Source organism: Calonectris borealis, chromosome 11 (assembly GCF_964195595.1).
Source record: "Calonectris borealis chromosome 11, bCalBor7.hap1.2, whole genome shotgun sequence".
In the NCBI taxonomy this organism is placed as follows: domain Eukaryota; kingdom Metazoa; phylum Chordata; class Aves; order Procellariiformes; family Procellariidae; genus Calonectris; species Calonectris borealis.
In genome coordinates this window covers 1345958-1361624 of record NC_134322.1, presented here as the reverse complement: position 1 = coordinate 1361624, position 15667 = coordinate 1345958, and the positions used below count along the sequence as shown (strand labels likewise).

Sequence of the window (15667 nt, the reverse complement as noted above, 5' to 3'; positions counted from 1 at the left end):
AACAGCAACGGCACCTCCCTCGGCCGCCCAGGCTGCGCTAAGGGGCTCGAGCATCCTTTAGGGAAAGCCGCATCCCTCAAAGCAGAAGCCCATGCCCCGAAGCCCACCCCCCGAGGGCCGGGGCGGTGGGAGCAGAGCCATGCCCGCCCCAGGGCACTTCTAGCACCGCGGGATGCAGCGACCAGCAGCCCCAGGGACCGCACCGACCCAGCCCCCCGCTCTCACCTCTGTGGTCCAGGTCGTGATGGTTTTTCTCATCCTTGACGGCGAGGTGCGCCTGGCTCCCCAGGGCGCCGAGAGCCAGCAGCCCCGAGCTGCTGCCGGTGACCGGCGGGATGCCCGGCGGCTGGAGCCCCGAGGGGTGCGGCGGCAGCTGGACCGGGGGCCCGTGGGCGGCGTGGGAGAGGTGCTGGGCCTGGAGCTGCTGCTGCTGCAATGAAACCACCAGTGAGCCGGGGAGGGGGCAGCGGGCCCGGGGGGGGATTTCGAGGCATCGAGCGGAGGTGGCAGGAGCAGTGCCGGGAAGGGGCATGCCCGGCATCACGCTGGGAGGGCAGCCAGGTGATGCCCCGGGGAGCTGCCCCGCTCGGCTGCCTGGAAGGAGAAGCCCTGTTAGCCGGAGGGACGGAGGGTGCCCCGTGCACAGCCCCGGGGCTGATCCCCACCGCAGCCGCCCACGACACGGCCGGGTGGCACGAGTGCACGCATGGCACACGCAACCCGGGCCAGACTGCGGGAGGCATCTTAATTCAAGGCAATTCACATCATCGCTGCAGACTTGGCTGGTTTTGCTTTTCAGTAGATATTAAGACAAAAAAAAAAAAAAAAAAAAAAAAAGAAGAAACACCACCCAGGATGCAGAAAGCAGCTCCGGCTGGAGCGCCAGCTGCTAAACCAGATCAGAGAAAGAAAACTCGAGCATCCAGGATCCTCCCAGGCCACCTCAGAAAGGTAAAGTTTTGCTTATTTGCTCAGGACCAACTTTAAGGCACCTGATGGTGAGAAGAAAACTGCCTGCGCCATGCCTATGCCCCATCCTGTCACTCTGCTGCTCCTGTCCCCCTCCGACAGCGGCTGGACACCCCCTGCACTGAGGATGGGGCTGGCCAAACCGTGGGTGCACCCTGTCCCCCAGCCACGGGGCCGGGCACCACCACCCGCAGCCCCCAGCACGCACGCGGGCGGCTGCAGCCTGGCTGGGACGGTGCACGGCCCCCCCGCTGCTCCCCACCTCCCCAGCCGTCCCAGCACACACGCATCCAGCCGTGGGAATCGCCTGCTCGTTTTTAGCTGGAAAAAGCTGAACTACAGCTTTGGGGAGAGGAACAGAAAACCAAACACATCCCCTGCATTTCTATTTCAAATACAAACTTGAAGAAAACAAGCTGAAATGCCAGTTGCTATCGGTCAACGCTCTGTCCTCGGTGGTGTCACTCCCAAGAGCCCCAGGCCACCACTCCTGCGGCTCCTCCCCCCCAGGGACAGCAGCGGTCCAGCCAGGAGGGTCTCGGAGCTTCCCACCCTCCTGCCTGCACCCACGGCCACCTCGAGCAGCACCCAGTAGCTGCTGGTGAAAGTTGCATTTGGGCAACTGACCTCCAGTGGGGAATCACGGGCTGGGGGGGACACCCGAGCTGCAGCGGAGCCCCCCACACCTCCCCCGGGTCCCCGCGACCAGCTCGGCTCAGGTTTTCTCCCTCCCTGGTGCTGCCAGGCTCGGCAGAAGCGGTCACCAGACTGGGCAGCTCCCTAGCAAGCCGGCTGCGTGCGGGGGGTCCCGCGGCACGGCCAGCGCATGCACCGCCAGCCCGCGCCCCCGCACGGGGCTCCCCGTGGGGCACGGACAGAAAGCAGGCGAGGGCCCTTCCCGCAAGGTTCAGAGGGGCTCAGTCCCAGCCCCGCACCGCGACGCCGGGGAGCAAGGGGCTCCTGCCATGCCGTCGCAGCACGGCTCGGCTCAAACCACCGCGGGAATACACCAAAAATTCCTCCCAGCTATGGGGGACCCAACACTTCCATCACGGAAATTTCCAGCACATCTTCCCCAGCGCTGCAAGAGGACGCACCCAGGTGCCCCCAAACCGGCTCACGCTCTGTAGCGCTGGGGTGACCCCGGCACAGCCCGACGGGGGGCTGGGGGTTGGCACCCCAGTACAGCCCGATGAGGCAGCACCAGTCACTGCGACACAGCCCACGAAGCACACTGGGAAAGCCGGAGAAGGGGGTTTAACCGGAGAGGTTCTGCACTCGGCTTCGCACAGGGCACAGCTCGACCCCCGTGCACGGGAGGTGCACTTCGGAAGTTCTCCTCCTGCACCCAGCAAGGCTGGTGCCCTCCAGCCTGCAGCCCCCCACGGGCCCGCGGTGCAACGAGCGGCTCTGCTGCAAGGCCGTGCATGCAGACCCACAGCCCCAGCAGACCCACACCCCCCTTGGTGCACGCCCTGCACCCCGCACACCCCTCGGTGCACCCTGCAAACGCCCTGCAGCCCCCGCAGCCCGGCTGCAGGAGCCAGGATGCAGCTTTTCGGAAAAACCCCCGCACTGAGGCCATGTCTTCAGGGGAAGCACCAGGTCCACCCACCTCCCGACTAAAGGGCCTATTTCAGGGGGTAGCAGGAAGGGGTGACTTGCTGTCACATGCCGACGGGCACAGCGGGACCGAGCAGCCTCTTGCTGCCCGGGGCAGAGCTGGGTGCAGGGAAAGCGGGTGGGCGACCCACACCTGCCAGGCCCTGGTTTCTAAGCCTTGCGCCGGGGGAGAGGGAAATCCCCGCCCAGGACGCGACCCGGAGCCGGAGCTGAAAGGCAGTCGCTGCAGTTGCAGGCAGGAGATGCATTATCTCAAAAGACAGCTTCTTCCGGGCAGCGCGGAGGTCTCGGCTGGGGCAGAAGCCAAATCGAGAAGGCAATTAGGCCTCTGCAGCGCTGTTATAGGAAAAGCATAAATCACTGTGTGCTCAAAAGCAGGAGCTTTTGGCTTCTGCTGGGCTGCTCCATCCACAGGGCGGGGAGGGGGAGCATCCTCCGGACCTCCACGTGAGGAGGTGTCCTCAGACCAGCGCGTGCGAGGCAGCAGTGCAAGCAGACCTTGCTGGCAGGGCGAGGGGAGCGCCGCGGCTCGCAGGGGGGGTCCCCAGCCCCAGGGGCTCTGCCGGATGGTGCCAGCACCGTGGCGGTGTGTCCCTTGAGCATGGAGCACAGTCCCTGCCTCCTCGCCACGCACACGTACCGAGATCAATCCCTCCGATACCAAAGCAAGAGGAACAGAGCCTCGGCTCTTGCTGAAATCAATGAGGTTCTTTACAGTCCCGGTCTCGTGTGATTTCCACCCATTTAAGTGAAAGGCAGGGCTGGCCATTATATCAGAGCGTCACTCTGGAGAACAGCCCCGATGGTTTCCCAGCACAGTACACTCCTCTCCCGCACGCTTTCCAGCGGTGCCCATCCCCGTGGGGCTGGGATGCACAGAGATCCGATGCTTTATCCTCAGCAATCTCCAACATGGTGGGCAGAAATATCAGCGCTGCATAGTGCCCCTCCCAGGCGCTTTCTACCCCGGGGTGACAACCCCCGGCAGCAGCAGGAGCCCCAGAGAGGGGGCACGGTCTCAGGGGCACCCTGGGTCCACGCAGCAGCATTCCAGCCCCGCGACGTCGATGGGGGTCACAGCCTTGGCACGTCCGCAGGAGGCAAGGTAGCTCCACCGCGAGCAAACGCAGCGGCACCCAGCTGGGGCAGAGCGGGGAAGGCAGGAAGAATCACCACCCTGAGCCTCACCCTCCAGCGGAGCAGAAAACTGCTGGTTTCTTCTTTTTTTTTTTTTTTAAGCTGCCAGCAAATACATCCATCCAACGGCTCGGTGAGCTGCGTGGGACCGGCCCCGCGGGGTCTGAGCCACCCTCCAGCAGTCCCGCTCCAGCACAGGGGAGTGGAAATGAACGTCAAGATGGATACTGTGGCCTGAGATAATGTTTAAAAGTGTTTTTCTCCCCTTTGGCAGGCAGGAACTGGTAAGCAGAATCCATTTGGAAAGTCTCCTCGCCACGCAGCTCTGGTTTGAAGCCTCATCCCTCCGTCCGGCGTCGGGGCTGGGCTGCCCGCAGCTCCACGGGGTAGTGAAGATCCCGTCTCGGGGCTGCAGACCTCCATCCCGGCACCGCTGGAAGGAGCCATGCCCCGGCCGGGTGGCTCCCGTGGCAAGGAGAAGATGATGAGCTGACAAGCCCAGCACGCATCCCTGCTGCAGGCGGCGGTGCCCGCATGGGTGCTGGAGGATCCCCAGGCTCCACTCGCAGCTCCCCGCAGCCGCCTCTGCCGTCCTCCCCGGCTGCATCGCCCTGCCGTGTTTGTGCGCGTCGGCCCAGGGAGCTGTCGATGCGCGTCCCTGCTGCACGGCGCTCGGGAATCGTGTCCTGGAGACTCCACGGAGGGGGATAAAACCCGCCCGGGACTCCACGGCACAGAGGGATGCAGTGGAGCTCAGCAATGCTGCTCGCTGGGCGTCTTCTCTGCTGAAAAGCCCCACCTTCCCTCCCCTGCCCCTTACTCTTTTGCCTGAAAAAGGTTGTCTTTAAAAAACACATCATGTGGAGGTTTGTTGCAAACAACCTGGGGGAGGGCAGGCTGCAGGAGCATTTTGGCCACCTTCACCACCGAAAAACACCCCTGCACCTGCGGCCAGCCCCCCGGGTGGGTGCCCCACACCTCAGCCGGCGGCAGGGACACGACGGGGGGCCACCTCTGAGCAGGACGGGGTCCTGCCCGACAAAGCCGCGCAGGCAGCGCGGTACGTGCGAGGACTTGGGGCAGCCTGCCGGGGCCAGGGACCCTCCTAATGTACCCAGTTGAAGGGCGAGCTCAGACCCGCTCAGGGTGCTGCACCGGGGCTTCTCATCTGCTGGCAGGACCCCAAACTGGACGGACGTCCCTGCAGAGCCCAGGACGTCAGCCTGCAGCAAGGGGCTGCAGACAAAGGCGCTGCAAACCCAGCCCCGGGTGACAGCGGGGACGTGAGCATCGCCCGGCCCCGGGTCTGGGCCCGGCGAGAGGAGCTGGGTGGAGACGCGCAGACACAGAGATGTTTTCCTTCTGGGGTCCCTCGGCACGTGCCAGACAAATATGGTTAAGATATGAAGGAGGTTACAATTTATGAGAAAGGCTGGCAAGGAATATCTTGTATGTAGAGTGTTTTTAATTGGATTATGTACATCATGCTTCATGCCTTTGTTAACCGATTTAATGGTTCACCACTTAAGTTCACCACTTGCGTTAAATTTAGTAAAGTAGTCTAATCATTTCCAGAGCTATAACCAAATCAAGAGCTCAATTTCACAGAAGCCTGAAGCAGAGGAACTGTGAGACAATGGCCTAGATGCATAAAATTAACAGTTCTTGACCTCAAAAGGGGCAGGGGAAAAAAAAAAAATGTTTTAATGATTTGGTGCATTTTTTTAGGGTGTGTCGATTTTGTTTGCAGCACCTGCACCAAGATGCTGGTGCAGTTTATAAATAGAGTCACCTTCTCTTGCTGCAAGGCATGGCAGGGGACAGCGGAGCCACCCGTCCCCCCCGCGTCGGCGGCCCGTCCCCGTGGGACACGGGGTGCGGGTCTGTGCACGCCCCAGCGCGCTGCCCTCTTCCACTCGAGAAGAGCAAACAAACACAAGTGATCTGCCCCATATGAGCAACCCTACAATAACAAACCCCTGCGTGCGCACAAAGGGGAGAGATTCTGTTTGCTGGGGGAAAAAAAAAACCCCAACCCCCTCTCGGCTTCACGTCTCGGGGGCACCGGAGCAGGTGCAGCAGCACCGAGCAGCACAGACCCGCGACCCAGGGCAGCTCCGCATCCGCCCGCATCTGCGCTCAGCACATCTGAGGCGAGCTCTGCCCTCCTCTCCAAGCCAGCCAAGCCCACGCCGTCACTGGCCACCCTCCTGCCAGCAGCCACCCGGGGTCCCTCCCTCGACAAGGCGCAGCGGGAGGAGACGCTCCCCGCTGCCCGTCCCGCCCCACGGATCAGCTCCGTGCTCTCCCGGCCGCCCATAACTCCTGCCTCCGGAAAGTTCGTCAGGCAAAGCGATTAAATGGCTGGCTGCTTAATCACAGGACGACACTCGCTCTGATCCGAGGAAGCAATTACCTTGAAAATGGGGGTCACGGGCCCTGCTCATTTACCTTAATTGAATTCCAATATCTGCCTCTAGCTGCCTGGGCTCCTGGCTGCGACTTAAAGCAGCTCATCAAAGCCGAGCATCTCCCTCGCTTGCTGGCTCCGCCACGGATGCAGCAGTTCAGCTCCCAGCCCGCCGGGAAGGCGCGAGGCGCAGGCAGGAGGCCAGGCAGCTGCCTGCTGCTGCCTGCCACCCCGGCGCGCACCCAACGAGACACGCTCCCGTGCCCGGACCGCTTCCCAGGTGCCACCGCCGCACAAGCCCCACCACGAGGGATCCGGCTGCAGCCCAGGCTTTCCTCAGCCCCAAGGGCTGCAGGAGCCCCGAGCACATCTCTACACTTAGTACTACCCATAAAACCAGAAAAATGTATGTAAAAGCAAGTTAAATGCAGAGAAGCACAAAGATCCTTGTAGCTTAAGAAAGAAGTGCAAATAGTTACTCGGAAAAAAAGAAAAAAAAAATCAAAAATCAGTATTTTTTGGAAAACACACACCAAAACCCAGAGGAGCTCTGGAGCCACCTCCCCAGACGCTGGCTGGGGACGCTGATGTCCCAGGGTTAAGGGAGCTCCAACAGAGAGCAGGTTTGCTGCAGGACTGAGACTGTTACGTCAATTAAAGAGACAATAAAAATTGTTAGTCTTAAAAACGCCCGAGATCTGTGAGAGAGAGCCCGGTAAGGCGGGAGCGGGTAAGTCAATGCATGGAACAACAACTCCGTCAAGTTTACAGCACATTTCACATCAACAGCACACGCAGAGACATGCCTGGGCTCAGGGGGCTCCGGGAGGGCTGCCGGGCACCCAGCCCCGCTCCGCTCCCCAAACGCTCCCCAGTCTCCTGGAGAACATCAAATTTGGCTGGCAGAGACCCCCGCCGCTGCATTAGCGCCCGGGGAGGGGGACTGGGCTGCCCGAGCGGTGGCTGCCACCCCCCATCTCGCTCGATGCCGGATTGGGGGAGTTTTGGTGGTTTGGGGGGGCTGTGGGATGGTGGGGGTGCTGCGAGCCGCCCTTCTTTAACCCCGCCTGAGCACAGGATTGCCTCTGGTCATGGTAAATGATAGGAATAAAAGGGGTATACACACGGTGAGAGGCAGATTGGGAAGTCCACGTACCCCGATGATAGCATTCAACTCCGTCATGGTCACTTGCTTGGCACGCTCAACAGCCTGTGCGACTTGCTGTTGGTGCTGCGGGGACAGAGGCGCACGGCCGGGTCAGAGCCGGGCTCGGGGGCACCGGGCCGAGGCGTGACCCCCCCGGTAGCCCAAGCAGGAGCTGGTCACCCCTTTTTTTGTTTCTATTTTGCTCATGAGAGCAGCAGCCCAGGTGCACTTCCCTGCTCCACGGACCGTGGGGTGCAGGGGGGGCCGGAGCAGCCCCTCGCAGCCTTTTTTGCTCCGTGGGCTTGGCGCAGACCCCCACGGCCGAGCAAAGCCCCTTATGGGGTCTGGCTCTCCCCCGCCCCGAGGGTTTTGCAATGCGCATGCGGGATCTGAGCCCCCTTTCTCATGGAGCACCCCAGAGCAACCCCACACCCCCAAACCACAAGTTTGGTGGGAGCAGGTCCGTGCCCCTTCACGGGACCCCCCCAGGGGCACAGCGCTGCCTTCCTGGGGAACCCCCCCAGGAGAAGCAGCATCCACCATCTGGGGCGTGAAAACATCCTTACCTCTTGTGACAGAAAAGGCATGATCTGGGCTAAAATCGTATTCAGTCTTTTAGCAATTTCTGTCTGAAAAAAGGGAAGAAGAAAAAGCAACAGTTAGCAGCGAGCAGCCTCCCGCAGGCTGCGCGAAGCTTCCCAGCAGCAGCGCCGTGCATCCCCTCCCCGTTCCCTGCATCCCCTCCCGGTCCCCTCCCGTGCATCCCCCTCCGCAAGAGGAAGCGGCGGCTCCCAAAAGAAGCGGCGAAAGTGCCTTTGTGTGCGCTCTGTGCTCGCCAGCGCAGGGACACGGCCCCGCTCCCCGCACGCTCGGGACACTTCGGGCCCCTTCCCATCATGGGACCGAGTGTCACGGACCAGCCCCAGCAGCTTCGCGCCAGCCTGGACTCCCCTGGTTTCAAGAAAACGTAGCCGGGTGCTAGCACGGCTCCCCACCCTTCGAGCGGCTGCTGCTCTCCAAAGAGGCCGCATCACATAAAATCAGTTTTGCACATCCAGCCAGGATCACGCCCTCGCCATCGCCTTCCGCTCCCCGAGCTTCGTTGCAGGCGGTGAGGTTCTTCAGAAGCAGCCTCCGCAAACGCACACCGCGCCGTGCAGCGAGAGTTTAGTCAGCAGCGAGGGCGGGCGGGTGCTTGCTCCGATCTCAGAACCGTCGAGGTCTTTTCCCACCCCACACTGAAGCCGTTCGGGCTCCTTTCGCCATCCTCACGTCACACTCAGGGAATTTAAGCCGTAACCATTTACACCCGTCAGCTCGACCAGGTTATTTGGGAGTTTAACAACAAACCTGTGCTGTCAAACTGTAGTTTCTGCAACACCTCCATTAACTCAGAATAACGTTTTCCCGGAGCGGTAACTCGTCTGGGGCCGGCAGCCTGGTGCCGGAGGTGCCATCCTGCCCCGCACCGCACGGATGCTCCCGCTCGGCACGCGGAGCTGCCCGGATCGCCGCTGCCCGGCTCCCAAGAGTTAACGCCGGCTGCTCCGCCGGCCGAGGCAGCTGTTAAAACAGCTTCTGGTCCAACTCAAACACGGCCCGAGCAGCCGCGAGGATTCAGCGCCGCAACAATGGCCGGAGCCGAGCCCTGGCGCAGAATCAAACGCCCAGAAATTCCTTCCGACAGCCCTGAGCAGCTCGTTATCAATAACACAAGTGATTAACTGGGTCTTGCTCCAGCCTCCCCGTCGGCAAGGTGCCTCCCCCCCGAGGCGGCCAGCAGCCGCCCCCCGCTCGGAGAGCCCCCGTGTGCTCCCCAAATCACCGCCTCACCCCCGGCCCCCCGAGGCTCGACCTCCCCCATCCCCACCGCCCGGCCCCGCGGCGTCCCCAGGACGTGCCCTGCACCAGCTCTGATTTTTGATCCCAGCCCCAGGGGGGTGCCGGCCCAGAGAGCAGCTCTCAGCTCCACCTGCTCTCAAACACTGCAAGAAAAAAAATCCAAATATCACAGTTTGGAGGGAAAAAAAAACCCAATAGCCACTCAACCCTTGCTTTGAGGAATCGGGCTGGGCACGCTGGCGTTACTACAGGACTAACCTGAGGTTAGAGATGGAAGCAAGAGCACAGCAGACGTGCCCCAGGACAACCCCGATCCCCCCCAGCCCAGGCTCGCCCCCGCAGAGGAAACCGCCCCACAGAGACCTCACGGCCACCGGAGCTCGGGGACTCGCTGCAAGGGGTCCCCACGAACCACCCGCTCGCCGCTCCCGCAGCACCTTCGCGCGGGCATTGCCGGTTTCGGCTTTGAAGCAACAGGGATATTTCTGGACATCGTCTTTTCTGAAAGCGCCCCGGTGATCGGGTTACACCTGATGCTTTTATTAGCCCTTCCAGAGGGCAGGGGAACGCGCTGGCACGCTGTGTCGAGGCAGAGGCATCTGGAAGTGACTACGGTTTGGACTCAGGTGCCTCGGCTACAGCGACGCGAGTGCTGCAGCCGCCAGGATTATCACGGACCCGACAGCGAGGATGCGAGGCGCATCGGGCAGCCGGTGAAGGCACGATACTCCCAGAAGAAAGGGCTCTGGCCACCGCAAGTTTTTAAACACCCAACACGCGTGCATCACCCACCGACCACTCTGCACCCACAAAACCGGGCTGCAAGCTAAAGCTGCAAAAGCCAAGCCCAGCCACGGTGCCGTGCCCGAAGGAGCGCGGTGCGGCAGCGTGGGCTGGCGCCGTGCGTGCCGCCGGCCGCCCAGCAAAGCAGTGCCACTTCAAAGTGGCAGCAGTGCCACCGATAACCGCCCCGGTGCTCACATCACGCATTGCTCAGCGATAGGTAAACCTCTTTAAAGGCCTTTTTGGCACTGACATATCGATTAGATTATATATAAACTGCAGCTCCATTAAATATTTATTCCTTCAGATGAAGCCTATTGGATTCTGGATGCAACAAGCACTCAGCGCGTTGCTCCTCCAGCACGGTTGCTTCTTCTGCGAGGTCTTCCTTGCCAGCCCCCAACAAATTCTAGAACAAATTCAATCCTTATTCGAGGTGAAAGCAGCGGTGCCAGCACGAGCAGTCCCTCCGGCTGCGTGTCGCAAAGGCAGTTTAGGTGTAAAGGAAAAAATGCAGCATCCAAACAGGCGGCCTCCGCAGAGGAGGGAGGGAAGGTGCCGAGTTTTCCCCAGGCACCATCGAGCACTAACACGGTCCAGACAAACAAACACACGACGACCCATCGCCTCCACGTTTAAATCCAATTCTGCCCAAACTTCCAACAAAGATTTGAAGAAAAACTTCACGCTCTGCAAAGGAGAGACTTCCCACGTGGGATTCAGCGAGCAAGAAGATATTAGATGTCCAAAATATTATGTTTACAACCCTGAGGTTTCCTGTTAACATGAGACTCAATAATCTTTAAATATTTGTTCACTTTAACTTCTCCCATTCCCCAGTATATTAAACTCTAGTTGTCCCCATTTAAAGTTTAATCGGGAGCGAAAGGGGATCCTCCGGCACGCCGGGAACAGGGGAGGGTTTCATGCCCGACACCTTCCCCATAACAGGGCTCATTCATCACCTTGCCCCAGAGCGGCGGAGCCCCCCGAGCCGCTCCTGCCAAGAAAAACCTCCATTCCCCGCCGCGGGTTGCCATGGCAATCCCAGCCTCCGCATCCCCTCCCGACGCCCGGCATCTTCGCTGGACCACGGCGCACATCACCGAGGTGGGGGCTGCGAACCAGCGGTGGATAAAAGACCGGGGGCTGCATAGGGCACCCCGGGAGAGGCACCCACCCGTGCAGCCCAGCACCGGCACCCATGGGAGAGCCTCCCGGGACGCTCACCCCGGGCAGCAGGATGCTGCCGGCGGCTCCATGCCGCTCATTAAAAAGGGCAAGGAGTCAGGAGAACCTGAAATCCTGACTAATCCCCCACCGCCCCTGCCAGGAATCTGACCTGCTGCTAGACAAGAAACACTTCTGGGGAGGTGTTCTGTGAACAGGGAGGAGGGAAAATCAGAGAAAACATTTGCACTGGTTATAAATCAAGGGACAGACCGCTTGGCCACAGGCTGCAAGTCCTGTCACCCACTCTTAAAATGGCCAGAGCCGCTACCAGCACCCAAAGCACTTAAGGGCATGGAGAGCCACTGCTGGAGCCGAGCCAAGAGCCGGGCAGGGGCTCCGGCTGCAGCAGTGCGCAGCGGCATGGTGTTAAATAGCTGCGGGGCTGGCTCTCCCCAGCAGCCCCGGCCCCCTGTCTTCTCGTCTTTACACCTGGACATGGCAGAGGGAAGTTTAAAAATAACTCTGCCGGCCGTCAGTCGCGGGATACACAGAGTGGAGTTGAAAGAAGCAACCTTAAAAATCAGCCGAAGCACGCGAGTGCGAGCAGAGCCCCAGCCTTGAACCAGGGCAAGGGGGCGCGGGGGGAGCCCGCACCCTGGCGCATCAATACCCTGCTGACATTGCTCTGGGCAACAGAGATGCTCGCTGTGCCAAAATATATTAGCCTTGGCCTTAGCTGAGCAAGCAAACGGGAGGTGCAGAGCTGCCCCAGCCCCATCGGTGCGCCGGGGGTCGCACCCCTGGGCTGACCCCAGCACCCTCGGGCAGGACCCCGCGGCACAGGACCGGACCCAAATCCCTCCTGGGTTCCCAGCGCTCGGGAGCCTTTGGGGCCAGCGCTCAGCCATGCTCTGGGGATGGAAGTGCCTGCGGAAACCGACCCTGCAGCCTCCGCTCTGCAGGGAGCACCCCCAGCCTTCCCAAACGCCCTGCACAAAGCACCCGCACCCCGATCCGCACCCAGAACCTCCATGAACCCACATGGTTTTGAAACGAGTCACCCCAACACACTGGGTCAGGCCATCTCGGATGCAGTCTCAGAACGGATTTTGGGCCGCACCAGACCAAACTCCCACCTGCCCTCGCTTATTGAATTAAACAGTGGGGTGCAGGCTGGAGACAAGGGGCTGAACGCACGGCATCACACAGCTGACCCTTCCTCCTCTTGAAAAACACGGCAAAACATTACAAAGACTCTCCACCACAAGCCTAAAACCCCGGAGCGATGGGGCTGGTAGGGTGCCCAAATCGATGGTCCGTGGGATGCAGGAATGTGGCATCAGCATCATCCCACGGTTCACACAAGACCCCCAGGGAGAAGACCCCCCGCGAGCCCCCAGCTCTCTCCTTGCCTCCGAAAGCACAGGTCACTCCACACGCACCCGGACGGTGTTTCCAAGACGGGTCTGCACCACCACAACCCTCCTTCAGCCACCCCAGGTCTCTCCCCGCGCTGCGCACGCCCCCCCAAACCTCACCCTGCGAGAGGGTGGCAGGGGCGGTCGGAGAACGGCAAGGAGTAAATCACACCACCGGTGAAGCACCAGAAGCATTTGTTGAAACCAGGATATTGTCTCTTTAAGCACATGAAAATAAGGCCCTTGAGCAGTGTGGTTCTCACTCCGGCGCACAATTATGGGTACTTTCAGCTGTCTACCACTATTTCAAGTGCTCTCTCCAACCAGGCTGTCAATGGCATGTTGAAAGCTATTTGCGGCTGCTATCGTTATTAGCAAAGTGGAGAGCTTCACTGATGAGAATTAAATTCAGGGAGGGGGTGTGGAGGGGCGGGCCACAACCCCTCATTACAGAATTACCACCAGCACCCGGGCTGGGGGCGGGCAGAGCTCACCCGGGACCCCCAAAACCCAGCCGGGACCCCCGGTGCCTCCAGCAAAGCCAAGGAGAGGGAGCGGTTAAGCTGGCTGACAGCTATTCCCTTCTACCTTAGGAGACCTGAGAGTATCACACTAACAAATTACTTGGCTTCTGAAGTATTTAGCAAATTATTACCTGGCACTCCTTGCTAACGAGCATGACAGAAAGTATATTGTGTTCCTGGAATATTCGAGAAAAAAAAAAAAAAAGCATGCCTCTCTTCCCCTGGAAGTGTCAGGAGGGTTTAGGTTTGTTCCAAGCATTAAGTGTTTAAGCACGAAAACAAGAAGTGCTTATGTGGAGAGTTCTCAGCCATAAAAAAAAAAAAAAAAAAAATCAGCACAAAGGTTCTCCCCTCCGAGGTGTCCCGTTTCCCCACGCAAAATTAGTTTTTCTTTTGGAATCGTTATTCCCTCTGACTGCCTTCAGCGATTATCTACAGAGATCTGAATAAAAACAATGCCAAAACAACAGGGGAACGAAAGTTTCTTTTGTAAAAATCAGTTAACCTTCAAAAAAAAAAGTGTTTTGCTCAGGTTTAAAGAGAAAACTCCCGACCGGCCTCAGGTTTAAGAAAGCTGAGCCGGGGTAAGACAGTGCTTCATTCAGCAGGAAGACTGATGTAAGGAGCAATTCACTGCGTTCTATGCAACAAAGTGGGTAGTCACTTCCTAAATATTTCCTTGCATATGGAGTTGTTTATGAAACTACATTTTTTTCTTAACACGAAACAAAACGAGAAGAAAGGAGGGGAAAAAAAAAAAAAACAAAACAGAAAACCACACGCGGCCACATATGCACACACTTAATATTCAGCGTAGAAGAGATAATCTGTTATATAAGCCCACAGACAGACAATCCCCTTTTGCTTAAAGATGAAGTATCCATCAATGTTTGTCTCAAGCAGATGTAATCACAAGCAGTCAAGTCTGGAGGGCAGGACACTGCATGAATAATTCAAGCACTTCAGTCTACTTGATTGTGTGCAGATAAACACAAGTCAACCGCTAAACAGGTCAGCTGATAAACTTGTTTGTTCAGGACTAGCCACCCTCCACCAGATGCGGGCAGGACCACGCTGCAATTAGCGGCGGGAGCCTTGCGGGGGATGCTGCGGCCCCGAAGAGGGGCAAACCCTGCCCGGGCACCCGCTCGGGCCGAGCTCTCCCATCCCTCCGCTGCCTCTCGCCCCATTTTCGCCTGGAAGCGCGCTCGGAGCAGCGCGGGCTGCTTTGTTTTCCTCCAGCACCATGCACATTGCTGTCAATTAAAGAACAAGACAGCTTCACCTCCCCAACTTCCCCCATCAGCCCGGCACTAGGCACGCAGCATATGTCACCAGGAACAACTAAAGCAGGCGGGGGATGCTCCGCGCAGGCTGGAATCATCCGGCAAGGATTTATCTGCTGAGTTGCAAGGCAGCGAAGCTCCCAGCAAGGCACACCGACCACGCAGGGCCTCCCCGGGCTGCAAACGCCGCGGCGTGGGAACTGCCACCCTGCAAAATCCGGGTCAGGAAGGGCAGCGGCGGCTCTGCCGGCACCAGCCCCACGGAAAACTGCCCCTGGGCATTTTGAGGTTCCTCAGTTACCCTCGGAAACCATCCCACTTTGCCTCCCGAACGCCACGGGGAAGGCACGCTACGTGGTCACACCACAAGACGGAGCGGATGGCGGAGCGCCCCAGCCACACGCCAGCGAAGACAGAGCCCGTGACGGGCTCTCACCCCCCAGTCCTGATGCTCATCCCGCGGCACAAACCCTCCCAGATCAGGTTTTGGTTACAACCATGCACTGCTGGGAAACACACCGCACATCTCGGGAAACAGCAGTTGCTTCCAAAGCTTCGATCAAGAGAAAAAGCTCGATATCTTGCTGTATTATTTCAGCATCTCCCAGCATCTGCACAGGGCAAAGCTGTTCCATCTCCGAGTGACCAGGTGGCAAGAGGCATTCCCTCTCCCGAAGGCAGCCTGCAGGAACGCTTGCGTTACTCCAATCCCTCAAAGCATTTCTGAAGAGGCTGCAGGGTCCGTGTCCCGCCGGACACATGCAAACCGGGGACGGGGTCCTTGCAGGAGGCCACCACAGGCCTAAGCAGAAATTCTGCATTCAGGAGCATTCCTGGCTGCGCCAAGGCAAAACCGTGCCCGAGGTTTCCCCGCGCTGCACACCAGCCCCGCGTGCCCCCGCTCGCCCCAGGCTTGGGGGGCCCGGGCTCCTGCGCAGCCCCCCCAGGGCTCCCCACAAGCCACACTGCCTGGCGAGGACGCTTTTGTCCAGGCAGAAGCAACGAAGAGAAAGAAGTCAGGATTATCTGCATGGAAGAAGATATTTTTAAAAAACTGAAGACTAAGCAGTAATTATTTTCGTTACCCTGTGACTACGTACCAGAAAGCTAAAGGGAAGTGTGTGCAAAGAAGAGAGGCAGATTCACAGACACGCTGCTTTGAATTTCATCAGTCGGCTAACAACACTTTCTTACTTAGGGCTGCGATGCTGCTATTAAGCAAAACCACTCTGGAGTTGAATGGGGCTGATTTGTGAATTGCAAAGTTGATGTCAACTTATATCTGCCTTAAGTTCTTAATTAGAACTACTTCTAAAACCAGTAAGCAGCAGCAGCACAAATAATCAGGTCTAATC

General features: G+C 59.1%; 1 protein-coding gene across 10 annotated transcripts in view; it reads right to left on the bottom strand.

Moving 5' to 3' along the window:
• Window positions 1–15667, bottom strand: part of TLE3 (TLE family member 3, transcriptional corepressor) — a 35606-nt gene that overhangs the window by 17037 nt on the left and 2902 nt on the right. For 3 of the 10 annotated variants that reach the window (XM_075159685.1, XM_075159675.1, XM_075159677.1), the window contains exons 6-8: window positions 7853–7915; window positions 7266–7370; window positions 226–430 (exon numbers count right to left, since the gene is read on the bottom strand). In XM_075159685.1, coding sequence (XP_075015786.1) covers window positions 226–430; window positions 7266–7370; window positions 7853–7915 — 373 coding nt within the window. The remainder of the gene's footprint in view (window positions 1–225; window positions 431–7265; window positions 7371–7852; window positions 7916–15667) is intronic. The other 7 variants (XM_075159679.1, XM_075159682.1, XM_075159678.1 and 4 more) reach the window with 5 other exon arrangements.